The sequence below is a fragment of the Solanum dulcamara genome, chromosome 4 (assembly GCF_947179165.1).
Source record: "Solanum dulcamara chromosome 4, daSolDulc1.2, whole genome shotgun sequence".
Lineage (NCBI taxonomy): Eukaryota > Viridiplantae > Streptophyta > Magnoliopsida > Solanales > Solanaceae > Solanum > Solanum dulcamara.
The window spans coordinates 40,948,069-40,960,257 of NC_077240.1; the positions used below are offsets into that span (position 1 = coordinate 40,948,069).

General features: G+C 33.8%; 1 protein-coding gene across 1 annotated transcript; it reads left to right on the plus strand.

Moving 5' to 3' along the window:
- Positions 1-1,736: 1,736 nt before the first annotated feature.
- On the plus strand, positions 1,737-8,369 carry LOC129887360 (ATP-citrate synthase beta chain protein 2). Its single transcript, XM_055962431.1, has 17 exons — positions 1,737-1,872; positions 2,452-2,573; positions 2,686-2,788; positions 3,797-3,862; positions 3,981-4,104; positions 4,469-4,603; positions 4,949-5,009; positions 5,104-5,180; positions 5,594-5,749; positions 5,934-6,062; positions 6,152-6,284; positions 6,724-6,851; positions 6,989-7,094; positions 7,170-7,246; positions 7,362-7,432; positions 7,582-7,866; positions 7,973-8,369. The coding sequence occupies exons 2-17, from the start codon at positions 2,474-2,476 to the stop codon at positions 8,046-8,048; spliced, it is 1,827 nt and encodes a 608-aa protein (XP_055818406.1). The 5' UTR covers positions 1,737-1,872; positions 2,452-2,473; the 3' UTR covers positions 8,049-8,369.
- The last annotated feature ends 3,820 nt before the right edge of the window (positions 8,370-12,189 follow it).

Below are 12,189 nucleotides of genomic sequence, written 5' to 3' on the forward strand. Positions count from 1 at the left end.
ACAAAATAGTACTTTCACTACATTGGTATCACCTTTGCTCCGCTTTGCCCAATATGTAAACTTAAGCAAGAAAACGCGGATTATATTTTTCTACACTGCTATATAGCTAGAAAGGTGGTTAGATTTGGGCCTTAATATTTCTTGCTTCACCTTCTCCCATACCCATTGACTTCAGAACCGTAAAAACATCCAGGCCCCCTAGAAGCTGCCCCCTATTATTGTTAAGATGTTTTTCTGTTAATTCTTTGGCACCTATGATTAAATCTTGATTAAAATACTTATTATAACAAGCCAACACTATCTTCATTGACTCTTTAAAGAATAAAACATTAGAATTTAAGTATTGCAGTAGTTGTTCTGATAATGGAGAGATCACAAAAAAAAATTAATCAAATAGTTTCATACTCCCCCCTCCCTCCTCAAGGCACTAAAAGCTCAAAACTGGCGGGTCTTTTTCTCAAATGATAAAGACAGAGGTGGGACGGGAGAAGACATTAGAGATATAATGGAGACCGAATTATAGGATTTTCTAACAAAAGCTATATTCATGCCCACATTATGGCTGAATTTGAAGCCCTTCAGACAGATCCATAACTTGCCCACTCCCTTAACCTCTATCCATTCGAAATGAAAAGTGAGTCTACTTAAATTTTATAATTATTACCACATGATCAATCTACTTACAAATCTACTGCTTTCTCGTGCAGTTTATTTTTGAAGAAGTTGCAGTATCTAATGGTTCGACGTAATTTTCGCAAAGAAAACAAAGTAGCAGATGTTTTGGCTAAATGAGGTTTCAAGCTAACAGGAAGCAATCAACCCCATGTTTTGTACAGCTCTCTTGACTACGTCAAAAAAATACTGAAAAACGATCAAAGAGGGATTGTCATATAAGTAAACTAGTAACCTTAGCAAGTTGTAATAAATTAGCCCATTTTGTACACTTACTATAATCACTATAGTAGTAATACTAAACTATCTACTATAGCTGTACTTAATTAAGGATATATAATATGGAAAAATTACTTAAATTCACAACTTATTTTATCATATATTTTATAATTTTCTACCATTTGAAAAAATTACAAAAATTCTTACTCTTTCCTATTATCTGATACACCATTATACGCGATGTATCGGTCAGATACATCACTTTACGTGATGTATCAGGACGTCAGATACATCACTTTACACGATTTATCGATCGGATACATCATTACGTGAGGACGTCGAATACATCACTTTATGCGATGAATCGGTCGGATACATCACTTTACGTGATGTATCAGGAAATACGTGATGTATTCGGATTCCACCCAAAAAAAGAGTTTTCGGATAATTGTTAAAAGAATTGGGATAAAGTGCAATTGAAAAGAATCAATATAGAATTTAGGTAAAATTTACAAATAATATTAACCTTTTCACCCAAAAAAAAATCAAAAATCAAATCTAATACAATGAGATATTTGCTCGGTCAATTAAACAAGCTAGTGAGTTTCCCCCACCTTTGATGTGAAGTGGAAAACTTTGGTAATATTTCAACAGCGTGACCTACAGAGTACTTTTTCTTTTAACTAATAATAAAATGGAGTACTAAATAAAATAAAGAAAAGAAAAAAAAAGATTAAATGATCCTTGAACTAACTAGCTAATTCCACGTCATAATTTATTGGTGGAGCTACAAGTAGTATTGAATATTGATGTGTGTGTGGCAGCCCCCATTTGAATTCAATCCCTATGTCATAAATACAATATTACTTCCTTCCTTCCTTCCTTGTGTGTATGTGTATATATAGTGAGATATTCATCTTAACTCTCCCCCAACAACATTCTCCCAACCAGCTCGGGGACTTGCCATTTCTTCATCTACAGGTACATTTTCATTCTCTCTTTTTTATTTTTATATTTCAATTTATCTTCCGATCTTGAATTCTTGATTCGGGATTGTGTCTTTTAGTGTCCCTTGAATTGTTCAATTGTTTCGATGTTTCCGAGGTTGTATAATATATATGCTTTTAACTGACTCTTTCTGCCGCTTTTAAATATGGGATCTTGTTACAACTCTTTTCTCGTTTAATTTGGTTTGATTTACGTAGTAAAGATCTGATACTGGAAATGTTATTTGGATCCTAATTTTAGAGGTGTACTTGATTTGATCAATTTTGCACTCACCTTCTCATTGCTTCTTTCTGTCATTTCCTTTGCTCATATCTGGAATGTTGCTGCTTCAACAAATATACTTCATTTACCATTTTGTTTTCACTAACTAATTTGTATACCATTTCACGTATCACTACTTGGATACACATTGGCACTCCAATACCTGTATGATGAAATGTTTCACTGTCACCTCAATAGTTATCTATCGATCTATTATTTTGGCCTTCTGTCTATGTGTCACATGCAAGAAATTCTGTGTCCATGGATGGTGCTGACGTTATAACTTTGCAGAAATCTCAATTGAATTGGAAAAATGGCTACTGGACAACTTTTCTCTAAGACTACACAAGCTTTGTTCTACAACTACAAGCAGCTTCCTATTCAGCGCATGCTTGATTTTGATTTCCTTTGTGGTTCGTACCACGCTTCTTCTTCTCAATTGATTTACCGTCAAATATGCACACAATAATCTTGTAATTTTTAAAGTGTTAGTTAATGCTAATATCATACTCTTCAAATTTTCAGGGAGGGAAACACCATCTGTTGCTGGAATTATTAATCCTGGTTCTGAGGGATTCCAGAAACTTTTCTTTGGTCAGGAGGAAATTGCAATCCCAGTACACTCAACGTGTGTCCTTTTGTTTTTTTTCAATCGTTGGTTATATTTCCATTTTATTTTGAGCATTTTCATTTGGATCTCTAAAGGTTGTCCGTTGGAAATCTTTCTCAGTGTGGTCTTCTTTTTGTTGGTCCCTTGAAGTATGCAATTTTGCTTTGGCGTGGCATAAATATATTTAGCTCGCTGCTTCCAATTTTAGCAATTGAGTTTCCTGGTTGTATGATAATATCATGTACTAACTATTTAACTTATTGGTTTGTAATTGAATCACTTAGAATGATTAGACAGGATATGACGCAACTTCATATCACCGAGGAGGACATGACCTTAAATAGAAAGGAGCAGAGGTCACATATCAGGGTAGAAGGCTAGTAAGGGTAGAAGGTTAGCAGGGATAAATTGTGGTATTGCCCTGTGGCGGTCTTAGGCCTAGGCGTGCCAGTTTAGTTGTGTTGTTACTGCCATCTGACTACTATTTTCTTGCTATTAGTATTGTTCTTGTCTTGTAGAATTTATAGCGCTTCTTGTTTTAGCCGATATGGTGTATATATATTGTCGCTCTCTCTTTCTTGGGACAGGTACTTTTAAGCCGAGGGTCTTTCAGAAACCACCTCTCTACCTTCATGAGGTAGTGGTAAGGTCTGCATACACTTTACCTTCCCCAGACCCCACCCACTTGTGGGATTTCACTGGGTATGTTGTTGTTGTTGTTGTAGAATGATGTGCAACGTAGTTAGACATGCAAACAAATATGCTGTTAAATTTTCTCAGTTTGAATTACTCTAGTTAGTTAAAGATACAGAAAAATGTGTTTTCACATTTTCTCAGCTTGAATTACTTCAGTTAGTAAAAATGCCTTAATTCTGAAACTTTCTACAACCACCAGATACATCATAACACTGGCAGATATATTTGAACTATGTTGTCTTCACATACCTTTGTACTACTGGTTTCTATTTGGTGAACATGGTATCTTATCACTTTTCACTGATTATATTCTACATTTTACTCATTCAGCATAGAAGCCGCCTGTGCTGCACATCCCACGGCTGATGTTTTCATAAACTTCGCGTCTTTCAGAAGGTTGGTACTAGCCACTGTTCTTGTTGTGCTTTCTGCCATGTTTTTTCTTGAAGTGAAAACCTGAAGCTACAAAAGATTTGCTCTTGTGCCTCTTCTTTACTGTCTTATTCATTTGCAGTGCCGCTGCTTCCTCCATGTTGGCTCTTAAACAGCCAACCATCAAAGTTGCGGCTATTATAGCTGAAGGTGTTCCTGAGTCAGACGCTAAACAGCTGATTGCTTATGCAAAGGCTAACAACAAGGTAATATTATGCCATATCAATCAGGTGTCTGCCTTTACGTAAATTATCATTTTGTTGGGGGTGAGGGTTGGATTTTGAATGATGATGTATAATCAAGTATAGAATAAGCTTATGGGTGATAAACTGAAGAAATTATCAATTACTTCTCTCACATTTCATGGTTGCCTCTCCTGGAGTCAATGAATTCCTCCTTCCCTTGTCCTCAGATTTTATCTTTCTTAAAGATATAATAAAGAAATGGTAGAATGAGCTCTTAACAGATCATCAAGTGGAGCATTTAGGGGGTCAATAACTACCTCACTCTTGTTTTCTGCCTTCATTATTTTCCAAATTTTATGGTGTGTAATATGGTGATCTTCCTCAGGTGGTTATTGGTCCAGCTACTGTTGGAGGTATTCAAGCTGGTGCTTTTAAGATTGGTGATACTGCTGGAACAATTGATAACATTATTCAGTGCAAACTTTACCGACCTGGATCTGTGGGCTTTGTCTCAAAATCTGTGAGTGATTTTTAGAGACTGTTGTATCTTGTTATTTTAATAAATATTAGAGAAATAATCTCTAATCTATTACACCTGCAACATTTTGTCCCCGCCTACTTTCTACCTTACTATCTTCTAGAGTGCAATTACGATATGAAAATACTTGTGAGATACTTCGATCTATTCAAAAACTACTTTCGGAAACATATCTTTACCTTACTTTAATGTATGCAACTATTCAAACATCCCTTTTACCAAACTTTAATGCATGATACCATGACCTCACTCAAATATATGAAGCTTAATAGTTTGGAAATAACATTTTCAGGTTTCAAGAATAATAACTTTTCTCTTGATGTACAGGGTGGTATGTCTAATGAATTATACAATTCAATTGCTCGTGTCACTGATGGAATTTTTGAAGGTTGGTCATTCAGAATTCTGAATCCATCTTATTGGAGCATGTTTATGTTGTTTTTATTGAGAAATTGAATATGAGTGAATTTTGGTCTATGCAGGAATTGCAATAGGTGGAGATGTTTTCCCTGGCTCTACCCTTTCTGATCACGTTTTGCGCTTCAACAATATCCCACAGGTAATTCATTCGTGTAGGCTACATACTCCTTGTAATATCACCAAGTTATCCTCAGGTACTCTGTCTTGTTGCTTTAAGATATCCTGATTGTTTTTAGTTGTTTAAATTCTTCTAAATTCTAAACCCCCATTGTACATGCCTAGAAATAAACCACTTTTTGGCTTTATGATCATAAAGCTAACATTCCAACCAAGTGGCAAAAGTTTATCCCTTTCCACACACACACACACACTGTGACTTGGTTTCCTTTCTTCCTAATCCTCACCATTAGTATTTCTGCTTTAAGATTGATGTAATTCCACTGTATTGATATAACTAGAAGCTCATATCTTGATGTATTTCCAGCTTCCATCACTACTTTTTGCAGTTACTAGTTCTTCACTCTGTTTTAATCATGTTTTTGGAATACTTAGGTTAAAATGGTGGTTGTTCTCGGGGAACTTGGTGGACGAGATGAATATTCCTTGGTTGAAGCCCTGAAGCAGGGAAAAATCAACAAGCCTGTTGTTGCCTGGGTCAGTGGAACTTGTGCTACACTCTTCAAGTCAGAAGTACAATTTGGTCATGCGGTGAGCACTATTTCCCTTGATTTCCGCATTTCCTAGAAACATGTTGCTAGTGGTCTCTCGCGAAGATCAAGAGATGTTTTGACGGAACTGCTTTTTGCCTCTTCTCTTTCTTCTTTTTAGAATAGGCTGGACAGTATAGTCTTTGCACATGAAGTCTAATTTTGTATGGTTCTTTGTCAAATAGGGGGCAAAGAGTGGTGGTGAAATGGAGTCCGCACAAGCAAAGAATCAAGCACTCAGAGACGCTGGAGCTATAGTTCCAACCTCGTATGAAGCTTTTGAAGGAGCAATCAAAGATGCATTTGAAAAGCTAGTGAGTCTCTTGATATTCAGCAGAGATTGCTTGTTTATGCCTTTTACTCCGCTAATAGTTCTAACACCACTGCGTATTTGTTTTGGTAGGTTGAAGCGGGAAAGACTACTCCTGTAAAGGAAATTACACCACCTCAAATACCTGAGGATCTTAGCACGGCAATTAAGAGTGGGAAAGTTCGGGCCCCAACTCATATCATTTCCACAATATCTGATGATAGAGGTATAGTTGGGTTTGCGTATTTCCTATCAATGTTTTATTTCCACCCTACCTCCAGAGGATCAATAGTGTTCCCCAGTGGCGAAGCGAGGATTTTGATTTAGGGGTTCAAAATTTGAAGAAGTAGACACATGAACTTGCCGAAGGGGGTTCGACATCTACTATATATACATAAAAAATTATTTTTACCATGTATAAATAGTATAATTTTCCGCCGAAGGGAGATCGGAACCCCCTGAGCAATAGGTGGCTCCGCCCCTGGTGTTCCCACTTAACCTCTCGTGTGACTTGAGCCCTCAACCTACCAGTCGATGGTGAAGGTGCTCAACGACTTGAGCAAGCCTCACTTGTCTCCGATCAATGATTAATTTGTTTTTCTGGTGGCTAAATAAGAAACGGAAATGATGCTGATTGTGTCTACAATTTCAATTTCTGTTCACAGGTGAAGAGCCTTGCTATGCTGGCGTACCCATGTCATCCATTGTGGAGCAGGGACTTGGTGTCGGTGATGTAATATCCCTCTTGTGGTTCAAACGTAGCCTACCACGTTATTGCACACGTTTTATTGAGGTAAGGTTCTTACGGTGGCAACTCTGACACTCTTTCCGTAGGTTATAAACTCTTCTTTTAAACCATCAGTCTCTGCCAACGACAATTATTCTGTTTATAAACCTTCATATGCTTTGTCATGGTTGATTTCATGGCAGATTTGTGTCATGTTGTGTGCTGATCATGGTCCTTGTGTCTCTGGTGCGCACAATTCCATTGTAACTGCCAGGGCTGGAAAAGATCTGGTTTCCTGCCTTGTTTCTGGTACGTTACAGTCTGCAGTCTTCTAGATATGCATTTATTTTTTAATCAGAACTGGAATAATGTGGCTCTTGATAGGATTGCTGACTATTGGTCCGCGTTTTGGTGGTGCTATTGATGATGCTGCCCGGTACTTCAAGGATGCTTATGACAAGGTGAGGCTTATGCTTTATGAGCATTCCCTAAGCCACTCATCAGGCTAGAAGCAGTTCCAACTGGTCTCTTTTGAGTCCAGATGAATGGATATTTTCAAATGCTTTGTATTTGCAGGGTCTTACTCCATATGAGTTTGTGGAAAGTATGAAGAAGAAGGGCATTCGAGTTCCAGGAATTGGCCACAGGTAGCATATATTTTAGCTTCTTGATTATATCCTAGAATTGTTCCTTGAGTTGTAGAATTAAAAGATGTACGTGAAAATCTGTTGAACTTGTAGGGTTAGCATGCTTCTAGACTTTATTTGATGTGCCACATCTACTTCTTGTGTTACAGGATTAAGAGAGGTGACAACAGAGATAAGAGAGTGGAACTACTGCAGCGTTATGCTAGGGAAAATTTCCCTTCTGTCAAGTACATGGAATATGCTGTTCAGGTTGAAACTTACACGCTCTCAAAGGCAAACAACCTAGTCCTCAACGTTGATGGTGCCATTGGATCCCTCTTCTTGGATCTCCTTGCGGGCAGTGGAATGTTCACCAAGCCAGAGATTGATGAAATTGTGGAGATTGGTTACCTCAATGGACTTTTCGTGCTGGCTCGTTCAATTGGGCTTATAGGGTGAGTTGCATGATGATGCTTAAACACCACACTGTCAGTAATTATTGTTTAATGATAGCTCGATTCTAATTCCTTAATGATTGACCTGCACCTTTTGAAATGTCAGGCACACATTTGACCAGAAGAGATTGAAGCAGCCGTTGTACCGTCATCCATGGGAAGATGTCCTCTACACAAAGTGAAAGAGTCTCCCCATAGCAACAGGCAGAAAAGTTGTCTTCTCCCAATCTATAGTTTTCATTCAAACCATTTGGTTAGCCATTTGTTGTGTGTGAGTGGTTTGTTCATGTGTTAGACTAGTGTTTCTACTACTCCTAAGGGCTCCTGTGATGATTTTGTAAGTTGTTAGGGAGATTCCTACGAGACAACTCTCAGTTATCATTTATGATCAATTCTTAGTTCCACGACGCCAGTGTTTGTTTTTCCCTCTTTTCATGTCATAATGAAATAAGACATTCCATTGTTGTACCTGATTTCAACTTTACAAGGAGATTCTTCATTCAGAGTCTTTGCACTGTTTGCACTTGCCTAAACTAAAATTTGGTAATTATGTATTAAGAAATGGATCTTGGCCCTAACTCCAATACATATTAAGAAATGAATCTTGGCCCCAAATTTAATGTCATATTAAGAAATGAGTCTTGGGTTTAATTCAACCTCAAAAAATAGCTAGCTCGTGAGGGAAAAATTACTTGAGTCCGTATAAGGAGACAGTCATTCTTTTTTTTTTACCATATGAAAAGGCTTCACTGTAATTATTAGTTTCCAAATGCATGGATTTAATTGGTAAAGCACACATAGATGGGTGTTTGTGAGTACTATCTTCTTTTATTCAAGAAACATGGCTAACACACCCATGTTGGGGGTTGTTTCATTTGGAGAATTGGACAAGAGGGGAATTGGGTGTGTGTCAATTATAGTACCAGCCTTCACGTGGGAGGGGCAATGTGATATGAAAGGGAATACTCATCACTTTGCCCCCACCAATTCCATTATGATCCTTTACATCTTTTTATCTTCTTCTTTTTCTCTTTGCCTTTCCTTCCTAACTAAATTCCTTATTCATTCTATTTGGAAATTTATTTTATAATATCACTTATATTTTTTTTTAGTATCATAATATTATTCAACTATATTTATTTTTCTTACAATGTTCTTCTAATGGGATGTAATGTCATTATTTTATTTTTTAAAACAATTTTTTTAACAATATAATTAAAGCTTGTTTAATATATCTATAAGCAACTTCTTTTAGCATTTACCCTCTTCTTAAATTTTATAATAGGTAATCAAATTTTGAATTAAAATTAACTAATATTTTTAAAAATTAATTATAAAAAATTATAAGGAAAGAATATACGAAAATAAAATTCACAGACTAATTAGTTACAGACTAATGTACTAAAAAGATTATAAAAAGTGATAATTCGTATTAAAATTGAACTATAGATTTCATCCTATAAGAATTCTAATATGTAATATTTATTTAAAAGAGTTCTATTTTTAAATATTCTTCTAATCGTGTCAATCTGCTCTAACTTGAATATAAAGATAAACTATTTTGAATCAACATAAATTTGAATTTAAAATAAAACAAAAAAAATAAAGTATTTGAATTTTGAATCAATATATTTGTCCTTATGAACTTTTGTCATTTATGTGCATTGCGCGGGTACGAAATGCAGATTAATCATGCATTAAATTTGTATGTCTATGTTTGTATTGTATAGTAATTTATTTATTACTCTCTCCATTTTATGACACGAAATTTAAGAAAAATAAATTATTATTTTTTGAATCTTGTGATTTTAAATCAAACAAATGTCAAATATACTAAAATATTTTTTATTTTTGTGTCTTAAACATGTCATGTTGAAAATTGAAATTAAAAAGTTGCTAAAAATAAAAAAGAGATATTTTTTAAAACGGACTAATTTTTTTAGGACAAAGAAGTTGAAACAAATGAAGTATTTGATTTTTGTCTAAGGTAAAAAAAAAATCAAAAATAAAAAATTTCCTAATATTGAAAAAAATAAATAAATATTAATTAATTTTAATTTAAAATTTGATTATCTTTTATAAAATTCAAGAATTGAGTAAATGCTAAAAGAAGTTACTTATAAAGACATTAAATAAGCTTTTATTATATTATTTTAAAAATTTATTAAAAAAATAAAATAATATGACATCATCACATTAGGAGAGAAGATAGAAATAGTTGGATGATATTATAATTCAAAAATATAAAAATAATATTATAGAACAAATTTTCAGACATATTTGAAGGAATTTACTCTTCTTTCTTAGATAGATGCAACAAACATCAACAAAATTACTGTTCCGGTGCCTCCTTTTAGAGTCCGAAGCTTATTTGAGCCACAAAGGGATAAAATTAACCCAAATAAGTCACATTTTAAAAAAGTAACTAAAATAAGCTTAGTGTATTTTTTTTACTTTATAAAAAAAATTAAACGACAAACGTTAACTGTAAACGTCTAAATTTTAATGTAAAACGGAAGTTTTTCTTACATTTTATAAAAAGAAACTTTTTCTTCCACTTTATAAAGTAAAAGTTTTTCGTACACTTTATAAAAAGTGTAACTTTTTCTTACACTTTAAATTGTGTCTCTTTATGCGGTTTTTTTTTAGTGTTTATCATATAATTATATTAATTTGACATATGTCTCAAACTCCCAAAAGAAAAAGGTGTTAAGAGAGTTATAAAAAATGTGAACATGAAGGATCTTCCCGCCAAGAAGAGGAAGAGGAATAACGAAGATGATGACGGATATACGAGACTTAGGTCAAAAGATATTCTGTGAATTCCAACAAAAGGGTAGTTGAACCTAGTATTATGTATAGTACTCTGCATACTATTATTAGCCATTAATATGATTTTTCAGAAATTAAATGCAAATACATTTTGTGTATGTATTTTTTTGTGAGAAAAATGTGAATGGAAAAATGTGAAAATGTGAAAATGACTTACTCAATTCTTTAACTGATCTCACTTTTTTAAAACTTTTTTTTAAAGCAAGCAAATCAATTAAATAAAAGATTACAATTTACACAATTAAAACATCTTCCTTTAGGTACTTCCACCACATTAGGTGTTTCGGGATCGTGAGAGACGGTTGCACCTATCATGGCCTGTTTGTTTGCATGTTGAGCACTTGCGAGTGAGTGTACTTGCTGGAACGTCCATTTCATTGTGTATATGAGTGGTTTTATTTACGCCCACTTTTCGTAAATATTTTTTGTTCGCTATTATAGTCATCAAGCCAATGTAATAATTTTTTTTTTTTTTTTATAATATGTCAGATCGCTATAACTGTATGACAAACACTGCAAAAACTGCATAAAGAGACACAATTTAAAGTGTAAGAAAAATTTCTATTTTATAAAGTGAAAGAAAAAAAAATCATTTTTATAAAATGTAAGAAAAACTTTCGTTTTACATTAAAATTTAGACGTTAAAAATTAACATTTGCCGTTTAAATTTTTTATATAATGGAAAAAAAATTATACTAAATTTATTTTAGTTACATTCTAAAAATATAATTTATTTATGTCAATTTTATCTCTTTATGACTCAAATAAATACTGAACTCTCCCTTTTATTAGTATTACTAACTACTGCTACAGTAGTTCTATCAAGGATTCCCAATTCTTGGTGAAAATAGCCCAAACATGGAATGCGGTTAGTAGCACTTTAGTTTATTTCTTAAAATGGTCAATCTTATATTCAACCCACGTGGCTAAGTCTAAAACACAGACCCTGCTTCCCACGTGGCCAAGTCCAAAACGTGAATTCTCAGCCACAGAAAACACCCTGCTTTTATTGACATCATACATCCATTTCATCATATCCACACATATGTTTCCACAGTTATTTAATGTCAAAAACATATCTAAATTATCTCTTAAGTTTGATATTTGAATTATTAGAAGCGTAAATTTTATACCTAAATTATTAATTTTTATTTTGAAAAATACACCTCAGTAATGTGTGTAATACATTTTCTCTACTCAAATGACATTCCTCATTGATAAAATATTCTACCCTAAGAAAAAATAAATAAACTATTAATATTAGTTAAAAGTTAAAGACTAAAATATTTTTATCCCAATCTCCGTCCTTTTATTTTTTAAATTTATTTTATAAAATATTTTTAAAAAATTCATATTCCACCAACTCCTTCCTAAAAAAATTTTTATTTTTATTTTTTAAAATAATAAAATTATACCATCCCATCTATATATTTTTCTCGTTTTGTGTTAACTATGTACATATATTTTTAAAAAAATATTTTTTTCTACTTG